Source organism: Diplotaxodon limnothrissa, linkage group LG14 (assembly GCF_057381915.1).
Source record: "Diplotaxodon limnothrissa isolate DT_005_m linkage group LG14, D_limnothrissa_male_GT1.1, whole genome shotgun sequence".
NCBI lineage: Eukaryota > Metazoa > Chordata > Actinopteri > Cichliformes > Cichlidae > Diplotaxodon > Diplotaxodon limnothrissa.
This window is the reverse complement of record NC_140609.1, coordinates 32,065,185-32,079,679: the sequence shown is the minus strand read 5'-3', so window position 1 is coordinate 32,079,679 and position 14,495 is coordinate 32,065,185. Positions and strand designations below refer to the sequence as shown.

General features: G+C 41.8%; 2 protein-coding genes across 2 annotated transcripts; both read right to left on the bottom strand.

Annotated features, from left to right (window-relative positions):
* Positions 1-4,765: 4,765 nt before the first annotated feature.
* On the bottom strand, positions 4,766-5,701 carry LOC146619182 (olfactory receptor 52D1-like). The gene has a single exon (XM_085370842.1). The coding sequence runs from the start codon at positions 5,699-5,701 to the stop codon at positions 4,766-4,768; it is 936 nt and encodes a 311-aa protein (XP_085226968.1).
* A 4,287-nt stretch (positions 5,702-9,988) lies between these two features.
* Positions 9,989-10,924, bottom strand: LOC146619181 (olfactory receptor 52B2-like). Its single transcript, XM_085371214.1, has one exon. The coding sequence runs from the start codon at positions 10,922-10,924 to the stop codon at positions 9,989-9,991; it is 936 nt and encodes a 311-aa protein (XP_085227340.1).
* Positions 10,925-14,495: the final 3,571 nt, after the last annotated feature.

The following is a 14,495-nucleotide window of genomic DNA, read 5'->3' as shown; positions in this document are numbered from 1 at the left end:
CCCTGGAGGGCTTAACCCGGGGGTTGTGTTCATAACCTGGTTAGTGGCTCTGGTCGCTCTTAGAGGTTGTTCTCCTCGTGGCTGCGTGCAGCGGGGCTGAAGGATGGTCTGTACTGGTGGACGTAGGTTACTGGCCTGGTGGCCTGGCTGCCCCTGAGTGGATCCGGGGCAGGCGTGGGGGTTTGGGGTTCGGGGGTGCTTCGCCTCCGTGCTAGGGCTCTGGCTGGGCCTTGGGGGCTTCGGTCCTCGTCGGTGTGTCACCGAGGTTGTGAGCGGGTGGGTGCACGGGGGCTCAGCCCTGGCGCAGGGGGCCTCTTGTGCATCGGCCTAAATGGGGGGCTCTTCAACTGGCGGGGAGGTTGTTCCATCCTTGCAGGAGTCCACTCTGCAGGTGGGGGAGAGACATAGGAGAGGTGGAGAATAAACTTAACCTGGGTGTCTGTTGTCTTGTATACTCTGGGAGAAGATTGAATGTTGGGGTGGGTACAGTTTCCTGTCTGTGTACTCAAACCTACCTCTGGCGCTGGTGCCCACCTCTCAATTTTAAATCCATGTAGACATTGAGGGTTCTCGGGAGGGGCCGTGCTCTCTGGCAGCAGCACCATGCTCTCCCTTGTTTTAAATGCACTTTAGAACAACACGCAGCAACACTACACATGAGCGGGAGGAGGGAGGTATGGGGTCTTCACACACCCCCATTCTCTGCTAGCCATTGGGGCAGGGGGGCTGGGAGGAGATGTTGGCTGTCCGATTGGCCTCCCTGCTGCTGCGGAGCCTGAGACGGCTCGCTTGCCTCCACCCTAGGGGGAAGGGTAACATCTCTTGGGCCTGGGTTCTGTTTCCCCCTCTGGGGGCGAGGGTACCTGGACCCGGGCGGGGTATAGTGTATGTTTGGGGAGTGTGATTGTGTGTACATGTCCATTTATGTCAATCCTTACGTTGGGTGAGTGCTGAGTGTTTGTATATGTGTGCATGAGGGTGGGAATGCATGTTTGTGTCTGTGTGTGCCTGTTCGTCTGTGTCTATATGTCAGGTCGGGTCTTAGACTCCACCTCTCTGGGAACTCCCAGGCCCTCCAAGGCCTATCTCCCCTCACCACACTCCCTGCCGGTGACTGATGCCCTCAGGGGTCGGTTCATTGGTGGTTCTTGGTGTCCGGGGCTGGGCACTCAGGTATGTACCAGCTCGCTCCCGGTGGCTACCTGGCGGGGCCTGGTGCCTGTTGCTCGGTCAGGCCTCCTCCGGGATGCGGGGGGCCCTCGGGCCTCCGGCTTCTGGGCCTGCGGCTTCTGGGCCTGCGGCTCGGTTCACTCTGGCACAGCTGGCTGCCGGCAGAGCCGGCGGGCACGCCGGTGCAGCCCCCTCTAGCTTCTACTCGGTGGCTACTGGGTGACGCCTCGTCTGGGGATCCTCAGCCCTTCCCATGAGGGTGGCACGGATGCCCCTCCGGTGGTCCTCCTTGGGCTCTCGCACTCTGGGGCCTCTGGATGTCTGGGGCCTGGATCTCCTCCATGTCTGCTTCATGCCCTGGGGGACGGGGCTATGGCTCTCTACATCCTCTTGCAGACCATTACATGTGGAAACCATTTGAATACAAGCGCACTGATCCACACAGGTATGCACACGGGTGTTCACTGCTAGTAGACTTAAATTACACCTTTCTTGGCTGCTACTTCAAAGCACATTGTGCGCTGTCTGTCCTGTGTGCTGCACAACAACATTGAATATTTAGTATTTACTGCTGTTTACACTTAGCTAGATTAATGCGATGGTGTTGTGTTTAGTATGTTGCTTTGGGTTTTTTTTTTTGCTTGTTTTCTATTCTTCTTCTCTCAACAGGTGATCCAGGAGATTTTTTTTCTCCCCCCCCCTTTCTCACTGTCCCTCTCCCCTTCTGTTTTTCTTTTCCTTCCTCTTTCTTTCTCCCTTTCCTTTCCCTCACTCATGTCTGTCCCGTCTGTAACATCTGAAAATAAAAATATAATAAATAATAAAAACAAAGATCGATCAAATGGACCAAAACGGCAATGCCACGGTGATCCATTTGGCAAAGTAAATCCATTGGGTATCCTTGTTGGTCTTCAGACAACAATTCTGATGGCTAAAGAACCAAATGGGACAGGCCAAAAAAATAAATAAATAAATAAATAAATAAATAATTGAATCCACTTGAGTCCCCAATGTTAAATTATTGAAGGTATTTCAGCCCCAAAAGATGAGCTTTTACCATTTCATTTCTTTTCCAGCGGAACAAATAACCACACAGAAACTTGTGGATGAATGGTGATAAACCTGGTAATTATTTATGAGTATTATGTTGTCATCCTATTATCCAATTAGGTCAAAAAGCCTGATATATATAGCCCAGTATCACACAAAAGACAGGGGGTCATTTGATCCTGTTTTGTTTTGGGGCGATCGTGGCTCAAGAGTTGGGAGTTCGTCTTGTAATCGGAAGGTTGCCGGTTCGAGCCCTGACTCGGACAGTCTCGGTCGTTGTGTCCTTGGGCAAGACACTTCACCCGTTGCCTACTGGTGGTGGTCAGAGGGCCCGGTGGCGCCAGTGTCCGGCAGCCTCGCCTCTGTCAGTGCGCCCCAGGGTGGCTGTGGCTACAATGTAGCTTGCCATCACCAGTGTGTGAATGTGTGTGTGAATGGGTGGATGACTGGATATGTAAAGCGCTTTGGGGTCCTTAGGGACTAGTAAGGCGCTATATAAATACAGGCCATTTACCATTTTGTTTTGTTTTGTTTTGTTTTTAGCGGTGTGCATTAGTAAAATATCTCTGTCATAAAATATTCTAGTGAAAATGATTACGATTGGGAAAAAAAATCAGCAATAAAAATTATATTAACCTGTCGAGAGGAGATATAGGACACCGGAATAAAGATTTATTGTATATAAACTAAAGTCATAGTGAGTTACTAAAATTACTCACATTCTACTTGATGTTCATTCCTCTAAACTGGAGATTTAAAGAAGAGAAATGTAGTAAGGAGCCTTAATTAACTCATTCACTGCCAGCCATTGGCAGTGAATGAGTTAAACCCATTGACTCATTCACTGCCATTGACGGCTATAGACGTCAATGGCAGTGAATGAGTTAAGATGTTATTGATAGATATTGTCATGTTCCTAGGTCGCAGACCCATTGTTTTCAGTTTCTTCTGTCTCTGAGTTTTTGTATTATGATCTTAGTTCTCTTTGTTGCCCCAGTTTATTCTTTAGTCTAGTGTCTTACTTTGGCTTTCTTGTATTCTATTTAGTTTTCTGAGTAGTTAGTTAGCCGCTCTCTGTGTCTCCCTGTTATTGTTCTCTGTGTCTCCCTGTTATTGTTCTCTGTGTTTCTTAATTGCTCTGTCTCCCCTAGTCAAGTCTGCGTCTATGTTACATTTCCTGTTTTACTTTGAAGGTCTGTGTCCTACGTGAATGTATTGAGTTTCGCTTCCCTTGGGTCTGGTTACGTCCGATTTCTCCCACCTGTGCTCCCCTTCTGTGTCTCATTCCCCTCGTTATTTCCCAGTGTATTTAAGCCCTGTGTTTCTCTGTGTCAGTGTCGCGATCTCCCTCATGCTCCCTGTGTCTCCCTGCGTGTGTTTTGTTAGATTCTTCTCAGTTTAGGTTTTGTAGACGTTCTTTGTTCAGCAATTAAAGCTGCCATTTTGATTTCTAACCTGTTTCTAGTGAGTTTGCGTTTGGGTCCATTTCCTCCCTGCACACTGCCGGATCATGACAGATATATGTTTAAATCAGTCTGAGTTATGTAGCACACTTCACATAAACAATGTACTGAATATAAATAGACACTATGATAACTGGAGTGTGCAGAGTTTCCGTGAGCAGTTTCCTGCATCTTGACTCATGTGTGTGGAGTGTTCATAGCATCAGCATCATGTTTTTGTTTATTTGTTCTGTTGGGTTGAAAAATAAATAAACTTATGATCATACTCATGGATCACCATGGCACATATCATCAGCCATATGATTTATTTATGCACATGAAAAAAGTGAGTGTGAATGTGTCTGACGTCACAGTGTCTTTGTGCACTGCAGCCTTGAAGAGCGTGTGGAGAAGGCCAGCCCACATCAGCAGCACTTAAGATATGCTCTGGTGAATGGCTTTCCCCCACCCCTTGCTGACACAAAATGTTTATTCTTTAGCTTGCCCTGTTCGACAGCAGCCTGTGCTCCAGACCATAGATTTAATTGAGGTGGATAATTGTTAAAAGTAATCTGCATTAAGCTTAGGGTTGCTCAAATTCAGTACAATGACATATGAGATGAAGTAAAATAGGCAAATATTTAATGGAATTATATATTTAAATTGTTGTATTATTATTATTATTATTATTAGTAGTAGTAGTAGTTATAACAATAATACTAATAATAATAGATATTAAAATGGAAAAAGATGATTGATAATATACAATGTATATGAAAGTATAAAAGTTCATATTCTATGAAAATAAAGTTTTTATTTGATTTTTGTGAAAACAGTCACACAACGAGAAAAACGTGTAATTGGAAGTTTCCATTTACTTTTTATGCAAAAGAATATAATGACAAGCAATAACTAAAAAATAAAGTAATAACCTAGATTCTTTCAAAAAGCACTACAATATCTGTCATCAGAAAACTTAATCAGCATTTTTTAAAAGACTCGACAGAGTGACTGAATTAATGTCAGACAGCAGGATAAATACGGGAAAATAAAACAATTAAAATGTTTCAGCATGTTACATCAGATTCTTTTGAAAGAGTGCATTAAGATGAAAACATCCTATTCTTTAAAAAGTTCAACACCTTTTCTCGAATTTCCTTTGTTTTCAAACCGTAGATGATTGGATTCAGTGTTGGGGGAAAAATTAAAGTTGACAAACCCATAAATCTTCTGAAATGGGGTGAAACATTATTTAGTCTATATGATATGATGGTGAAAAGACCAAGACACTCCAACAAGAGAAAAACAATCAGATGTGTAGCACATGTCTGCAGAGCTTTGGCTTTTGTATCTGATCGTTTAGATCTAAAGCAAGTTATGAGGATGCGGAGATATGTGTAGAAAACAATTCCATTAGCCACCAATTGTGAAAAAGCACTTATAAAAAGGCCATAGATGTTGTTAATAGTTGTGTCAGCACAGACCAAAGTCAACAGAGATGCATTATCACAATAGGGGTTTGTCATTTCAGATCGACAACGAGGCAAGCGCAAAAGTAAGAAAAAAAGCACAGCAATTAAAACTAAACAACTCATCCATACAATGGTGATTATTCTCATGATATGGGCATTAGTCATCACAGTACTGTACTGCAGTGGGTAACATATGGCAATGTATCTATCATATGCCATTGCACTCAGATTGAACACAGTGCCTGCTGCATAGATATGGATAAAGAAAGCTTGAGCAACGCAAGCTGAGTATTGCATTATCCCACTGTTTCTCAGTATTTCTTTGATGAGCTGTGGAAAGAGAGCTGATGACCCTATAAGGTCATTAATAGGAAGATTCAGCAGAATTAGGTACATTGGCTGATGCAGAGATTTATTCAGCACAATGGTGAGGATTAGAGTAAGGTTGCAAAAAAGTATGATCATGTAACTCAGAGTTGCAAAAAGAAATGCAGGAAAAACACTCTCAGAGGAGAGATTAAAGACATTAATCTGTAAAAAAGAGGATGTGTTGTATCGGTTGTTCATTTTGTTGCTTTTTCACACTATAAAATTGAGAAGTCAATCATCGCTTCTTTGCTAATGAGCAAGACAATATTTACGTACCTCAAAGGACATAATAGAAAATATATAAAAAGAAGACATAGGATTAAATGTTACAGTTCAGTTATAATCAACAAACTCTATCCTCCCTCTCCAAAGAACTTCATATACATTTCATGTCATGTAATTTGCACTCTTAAAAAAAACAACTTAGAATGTTTTGACCTTAAATTTAAATAACTCATAGAACACACACACACATATATAGGAGTCAATCGCTTCAAAGAAGAAAAAACATTGTACATATGCACAACATTGTACATACACACAAAGCACTCATCTTTATCCAGTTATGTCAGTGCTGGCAATGACAACCTAGTAAAAGATTCATAGGGATTAAAGGCTTTATAGACGTGACTCTGAACAGCAGGCAGTTCTCTGGAGTATTAGGTGTTATCTTAAAGTTCATCTTTAGATTCACATGGTCTTAACCACTGCCTCACAAGGGATTTATCAAGGATCAGAAATGTTATATCATGTCATTAATTACCTACACAAACATCAACAACATATCAACAGGTCAGCTTTCATCATTTTATCAGTTTTTCAAGATTATCTGTAAGCACATAGAAACTATTTTTACTAAACTTGACTTACGCATTGCCTATCATCTGGTCTGTATCCAGGAGCGGAGATGAATGGAAAACCACATTCAGTATAAAACTTTATCCTCATTAACGCTCCAGTTTTCCTGGTATTAGTAAGTGACATTCTAAGAGATTTTCTGAGCATCTTTGTGTTCGTATGTCTTGATGGTATCCTGACTTTCTTCAAAAAACCCCAGGAGCACTGTGTCCATGTCCACTCCATCCTGCAGCGATTCCTCGAGAACCGCTTATATGTCAAGGCCAAGAAATTTGTTCCACTCTCCTTCTGTCATTTTTCTGGGTTATATTTTGGCAGGAGGACAGGTGAAGATCGACCTGTAAGTGAAGGGCTCACTTCCACATCACACAAGCACCCACCACACCTCACCTCCACCAAAGTCCTGCCTGTCTTGTCCACTGAAGCCAAAACTGCCTTTGTCTTACTAAAACACCTGTTTTGATCCACCCAGATACCGCAAAACCATTTATCATAGAAGTAGTTGCATCAGACTCTGGAGTCAGGGTTGTTCTCTGTTCCCAGCGTTCTGGACTAATAGGTAAGCTGCAACTTTGTGCATTTTTCTGTCACCTCCTGCAGAGAAAAATTACAGTATGATGTGGCCAACTGGGAGATGTTAGCAGTGAAGTTGGCTCTAGGGAAATGGAAAGAGGGGGCTGAACATCCTTTTAAATGGTAAAATGGTAAATGGCCTGTATTTGTGTAGCGCTTTACTTAGTTACTATGAACCCCAAAGCGATTTAAACTACATTCAGTCATCCACCCATTCACACACACACATTCACACACTGGTGATGGCAAGCTACATTGTAGCCATAGCTGCCCTGGGGCGCACTGACAGAGGCGAGGCTGCCGGACACTGGCACCACCGGGCCTCTGACCACCACCAGTAGGCAAGTGTGAAGTGTCTTGCCCAAGGACACAATGACAGAGACTGTCGGAGCTGGGGCTCAAATGCCTTTCCCATAAGCTCGCTCCATGTTACATTGGACCATACGAGATTGAAGCTATCATCAGTCCTGCGGCAGTTACAGTAAGCTGCAGTACATTCCAGTCCTCTGTGCCCACGACTTGTCAAACAACTTTGTTTAGATAAACTTGTAAATCTTATCGCTAAGTCAGTCCCTAGACATGGAGAGGATTTATTGACATCAGCAACTTCCTTCACTCGCTGGTGATGCCTCCTGTGAAGGGCCATAGTCTTCTGCATTGTTTCTTATCCCTCCTCATCTCTGTAATTTCTATTGCCTGGGCCCCTGACTTTTCTACACTTTCATTTATGACAGGGGTGTCCAACTCCAGGCCTCAAGGGGAAGTGTCCTGCAGGTTTTAGATGTGTCCTTGATCCAACACAGCTGATTTAAATGGCTAAATTACCTCCTCAACATGTCTTGAAGTTCTCCAGAGGCCTGGTAATGAACTAATCATATGATTCAGGTGTGTTGACTCAGTGTGATATCTAAAACCTGCAGGACACCAGCCCTTGAGGCCTGGAGTTGGACACCCCTGATTTATCAACTGTGCTTCTCAATCTATCACTTCCTAGGCTGTATCCATATCTACTTTTTAATACTGCAAAGGCTTAGACCTCTGCAGAATACCAGTGCAGTGCACAACCTCAGTATACTTGATAGTGACTAATATGCCTTCTGATACTATGTTCTTGTTGAAGTCAGTCTAAGCTATATTCCGATACACTATGTCAGGTCTTTTCTTAACATGGGGATTTAGATACTTTACAAGTGTTTTATGGTTGACTTGAATCCTTAAAAATGAAAGATTACTAAATAACTATGTAAGGATTGTGCTCTTTCTCTCGCACCACTTCCAACAGAGTTTAACATAAAGGCAGTCTGGGAACCAATCAGTCTGTCCACTGACCAACTTTGATGAGCTTTACCTGATGGTCCTTGTTTACAAATAGTTGTAAGACATGTTAAAAAGAGATGAAGTTTTTGAGATTGTATTTAGGTAAAGGCATGCCCTCCATTGTTTTCTACACAGACTGTTTACTTGTATGAGACCAAAGCATTCTAAAATGGGATTGGTCAATAAAACTCAGAGTACAAGCAGATTATAAATGAAAATCAAACAAATTACACAACCAAAAGTAATATCCCTCCCTTACAAATTCTGCATAGAGATTTGGTTAAGGGTAAGGCGATGGGGTTAGATGCTCTTTTATTTATTTAGTTGTGTGACTAAACAACTTCATGTGTATATATTTATAAACTGTCATGAACCAGAAGTTCAAGCAAGATTCAGACCCAAAAGCAGACTCAAAAACCCACTTAACTTTTCACAAGTCTTTATTTACACAGCGAGAGTGGAATCTTGCTAAACATGAATACACATGAGGAGACACCAGCAGAGAGCAGATCATCACGAGGAGTCACTGGCAGAGAATGCGAGCGGAACAAGAACTCTGAAACAGAGGAGAGGAAGATTACTGGACTGGTAAGGTGATAGAGGAAAGCTGGAGGTTAGTACTGACTGAAGGGAGTTTTGCAGGCCAAAATTTGAGACGCTTCGGGGAGGGTACCTGTGGGAGTGTCCAGAGCAGGGCATGAACACTGAAAACGGTGGAAAGTCTTCCAGAAAAGTGGAAAGTTTTCCAGATTCTCCAGAGGGGTCTAGTAAAGGCACGATGGGCAGGAGGGCATGCATGTAAGCAAGGTTATGGATTCTGAGAGCAGTTTGCAGGTGAGGAAAGCAAGCAGGACCAGCGCTGGAAAAAGAATGGTAACCGAGCGTCGATCTGGGAGACTGCGACCAGGAGCTGAAGCGCATAGAAACAAAGTTGCACATGAAGAAAACTGGGATGAAGCTAACCATAAGGGACGCCTAGTTATCACTAAGAGGTAGCAGGATGAGTGGGAGGCAGTGCTGGCCAAAATAACCCTCCTGCTGATTTGCTAATGAATGAGATACAGGTGAGACACCAGAACCTCTGAGGGTGGACACCAGAAGCACTGGAAAATCCCTAGCCACTCCGACAGGCCATGACATAAACCACAACACAAATATCTCCCATCTTTTCTCCATTTTTCTTATGGACCATGAGTATATTTTCTGTAATTCAAAAAACTGTATAAAAATAGAATCTAAATATATTATCATTTATAATAAAGATGATCAGAAAAATGTACTTTGATGTATTGAGCATGTGCAGTATATTGTCAATATATTGACATCACAAAACGCATCACAAAACCAAAACAAAAAGATCAGGATAAAAGTAACAACAAGTTTTCATAACTGCAGTACGATGTAGTCAACAATCATTCATTTTAAGTGGGATGAATGTTTATCTCTATATTTTAAGAATCGCTACATCTTATAAGTGTTACTGAGTCAAACTACATTAGCAAAAAGGTCAGACACAAAAAATCCACAATAATATTTCCTGTAATACAGGAAACTGCAGATTTTTCCACAGTGATGCAGATGGCGTATGTGTCTGTTCTTGTGTGTGTCATTATTTTACATAACTTCTTCATGTGTAGCTCTTACAGTTTTCAAAGTGCTGATCAGATGACGCAGTGTTTTCATTTTTATTGCAGCTCAAAGAAGATTTTTATGATTTGATTAACAGTAAGCAAATATTCACATAGATACTCTATTTTTTAAGACTCTCAGGAGAGTGCTTCGTATTTCGTTTGTATACAACCCATATACGATTGGATTCAGAAGTGGAGGTACAGTAAATATGAGCATGCCCATGATCTTTTGCATGTCAACCGAAACATTTTTGAATCTGTGAGATAAAATCGTGAATGTTGCCACAACCTCAAACATGAACAGTATAACTAACTGTGCGACACACGTGTTGACAGCTTTTGCCTTTGTTTCTGATTTCCTTGTAACCACACATGCAATGAGAATTTTAACATAGGAATATGCCTGAATGGATACGCTTACAACTTGTATAACAGCAGTGTTAAACAGCCCCATAATATTATTGACTGTTGTGTTTCCACACGTCAGCTTCAGGAGAGATGGGTTATCACAAAACACATTCATAACAACATGTTTGCACCTGGGAAGTCTTGCCTGCAAAGAGAACAGTGATACAATCAAGACAAAGTCGAGGCCCCAAACTAGTACAATGATACAACTAATAAATCTTGGTGTCATGACAGAGCTATAGCGTAAGGGCATGCAAATAGCAACATAACGGTCAAAGGACATTGCTGCAAGAATAAACAAAATGCCACCACCATACATGTGGAGCAGGAATGCCTGTAAAACACAGAGATGATAGTCTATTTTGTGTGTCTCTGTAACAATATCTGAAAGTACTTTTGGTAACATTGCAGATAGTCCTATGAGATCATTGAGTGGAAGACTAAATAGGATGAAATACATGGGTTTGTGAAGGTTTCTGTTCAATATGATTAAAGCCAACAAGGTCAGGTTGCAGGAAATTCCAAAAATACAAACTGAAATGCCAAGAAAAAATATAGGATACTTTCCTCCAGGTGGGATAACAAATGGATCAAGGGTTAACTCGGAACTAAAGTCAAAGGACTGGTTTTCCATTTTAAAGTTAGAAAAAGACAACTGTGAATTTACTAAACATTTTTACTAAAATATTTTCACATTATAATTAAAATCAAGTTAATATTTACAGAAATCAAGGGTGCCATTTTTCAAATGTAATGTTGCCTAAAGTGCTCTGAACTGTTGTGCTTCTCTTGCTTTATTAAAGTCACCTTGACCAGAACATGTAACGTCACCCCGTGACATGTATACTTCTGGGATTATTAATGGATTTACAAAGATAGAAAAAAAAAATATTTTTGTTAAGGTTGTATTCAGTATCCAAATCAAGTACTAAAAGTTTTACTTAATTTAGCTAAATAAACTAATGTTAAGCGCATTACTATTAAAATAACCACCAGTAAACTACAGGGTAAATGCAGGAAACATAAGGAATAAACTAAAATGTTTCCAACACAAAACAGTCTGTTTGTTCCAGTTCCAGCAGTATAGAATAGAATAGAATTCAACTTTATTGTCATTGCACATGTCACAAGTACAAGGCAACAAAATGCAGTTTGCATCCATCCAGAAAGTGCTTAGCAATAATATAGATATATTACAAAATATATATTAGCAATGAAATAGATATATAGACATATTACAAAAATGGGTCCATTATAGGTATGAGGGTACAAAATTATGGTCTTAAAAAATTATGCGGGTCTATTATGTACATGGTATGAAGGTATGTTATAAATATGCTATAACTAAAAGTATGTACAGGCTGTAGTGAGTGTACAAGCTATGTACAGGCTATGAACAGGATATAAATATGAAACTGTATAGAAATATGAACTATACAAGTTATAAACAGTTGTAAACAGTTGTAGAACTATAATTATTATTGAACAGAATTATAGAGTAGTGCAGTTTAGATCAGTGAGATATGTGGCTATTTCCTACAGAGATTATATAAAGTGCTAGTGGTTGTGAGTGGTGGTTCAGTCCATGTTATTATTGTGTGTATGAGGGTACCGTTGGTCATTTGTTTGTTTTTGTCCGTTGTGTGTGTGTTCAGTTATAGGTGGTTGTGGGTGTGTGTGTGTGATAAGTCCATGAGTTTAATGTCGGTCAGATGTCAGGAGGCAGAGTTCAGCAGTCTGACAGCTGTAGGGAAGAAGCTGTTCCGGTACCTGGTGGTCTTAGTCCGGAGGCTCCTGTAGCGCCTGCCTTAGGGCAGGAGGGTGAAGAGTTGTTGATGATTTTCCCAGCCCTTTTCAGACACCGCTTCCTGTAGATGTCATTTATGGCAGGAAGTGGTGCTCCGGCAATGCGCTGGGTGGTTTTCACGATACTCTGCAATGCCTTCTGGTCCGAGGCAAGAGCAGCTCCCATACTAGACTGCTATACAGTTGGTCAGGATGCTCTCAATGGTGCAGATGGTGCACCTTTACCTTTCAGTTAAAGGTGAGATGGGTTAGAAAGTTTCTTTCAGTTTTTATAGATGTTAGATTTCTTTAAATAAGATGATGGTACCAAATATTCAAATGTGGCTTCTTATTCCTTATTGCTTTTCAAAGATGTTTCCAAAATAGTAATTCTACCATATGTTGTTTGAATTTTACAAATGGCAAACAATAAAGTCTTATTCATATATAGATAGATAGATAGATAGATAGATAGATAGATAGATAGATAGATAGATAGATAGATAGATAGATAGATAGATAGATAGATAGATAGATAGATAGATAGATAGATAGATAGATAGTGGCTTCTATCTCCTCCTTTGGCCAGCCTATTACCCCAGCAGGGTACCTGATCACGGGCAGGGCGTACGTGTTGATGGCCCGGATCTTGTTCTTACCATTCAGCTGACTCCTCAAGACTTGCCTGACCCTCTGCAGGTACTTGGTGGTTGCAGCTTTTCTAGCGGCCTCTTCATTGTTCCCATTCGCCTGCGGGATCCCCAGGTACTTGTAACTGTCCTCTATGTCTGCAATGTTGCCTTCTGGTAGTTCAATCCCCTCAGTTCTGACTACCTTCCCTCTCTTTGTTACCATCCGACTACACTTCTCCAGTCCGAACGACATTCCAATGTCATTGCTGTATAGCCTGGTAGTGTGGATCAGTGAATTGATGTCTCGTTCACTCTTGGCATACAGCTTGATGTCATCCATGTACAGGAGGTGGCTGACAACTGCTCCGTTCCGTAGTCGGTATCTGTAGCCAGTCTTGTTAATGATCTCACTGAGGGGATCTCACTGAGGGGGGACTGGTGAGTGTCAGCACCACAGTCCAGGATGAGACAACGAACATCCAAGAATACATTGGGAAGATGGCCCCAACTGACCGAGTGCTCAGTGAATACCTCAGGCAGCAGAAACCCAAGAAAGAGGAGGGAGACGAGGAACCATCATGGAAGGACAGGCCCCTGCACGGTATGTACCACCGGCAGATAGTGGAGGTGGCTGATATCCAGAAATCCTACCAGTGGCTGGACAAAGCTGGACTGAAAGACAGCACAGAGGCACTAATCATGGCAGCACAAGAACAAGCTCTGAGTACAAGATCCATAGAGGCTGGGGTCTATCACACCAGGCAAGACCCCAGGTGCAGGCTGTGTAAAGATGCCCCAGAGACAATCCAGCACATAACAGCAGGGTGCAAGATGCTAGCAGGCAAGGCATACATGGAACGCCATAACCAAGTGGCCGGCATAGTGTACAGGAACATCTGTGCAAGTATAACCTGGAAGTCCCAAGGTCAAAATGGGAGATGCCCCCAAGGGTGGTGGAGAATGACCGAGCTAAGATCCTGTGGGACTTCCAGATACAGACGGACAAAATGGTGGTGGCTAACCAACCGGACATAGTGGTGGTAGACAAACAGAAGAAGACGGCCGTAGTGATCGATGTAGCGGTTCCAAATGACAGCAATATCAGGAAGAAGGAACACGAGAAGCTGGAGAAATACCAAGGGCTCAGAGAAGAGCTCGAGAGGATGTGGAGGGTGAAGGTAACGGTGGTCCCCGTGGTAATCGGAGCACTAGGTGCGGTGACTCCCAAGCTAGGCGAGTGGCTCCAGCAGATCCCGGGAATAACATCGGAGATCTCTGTCCAGAAGCTAAGATACTGCGCAGGACCCTGAAGCTCCCAGGCCTCTGGTAGAGGACCCGAGCTTGAAGGATAAACCGCCCGCAGGGGCGTGCTGGGTGTTTGTTTTTTTTTATAGATATATATCTATAGATAGATAGATAGATAGATAGATAGATAGATAGATAGATAGATAGATAGATAGATACAAATGGCAAACAATAAACTCGTATATATATATATTATTAGTAAAGATATGTTGGTATATAGTGCTACAAATAATACTTTAAAAGTATTTCTTTTATATACTTTTATAACTGTTTTATAACATAATTGCTGCATTAGCATAACAATACCTTATACCATAAAGTAGTGCCACAGAAATAATAAAAATATATTTTTATTCAGCTTAAATATAATTTCAGCTCTTAAAATAAAGAGCTGTAATAAAACTTTTATAAAACTATTATGTAACTGGAACCACTTTAACTAGGCAGAATTACAACAGCCAAATCCCTGATTACTTTGTCAAA

What these genes read in the sequence shown, in the direction of transcription:
- LOC146619182 (XM_085370842.1), bottom strand. Translation starts at nt 5,701, where the DNA reads ATGAACAACCGATACAACACATCCTCTTTTTTACAGATTAATGTCTTT.
- LOC146619181 (XM_085371214.1), bottom strand. Translation starts at nt 10,924, where the DNA reads ATGGAAAACCAGTCCTTTGACTTTAGTTCCGAGTTAACCCTTGATCCA.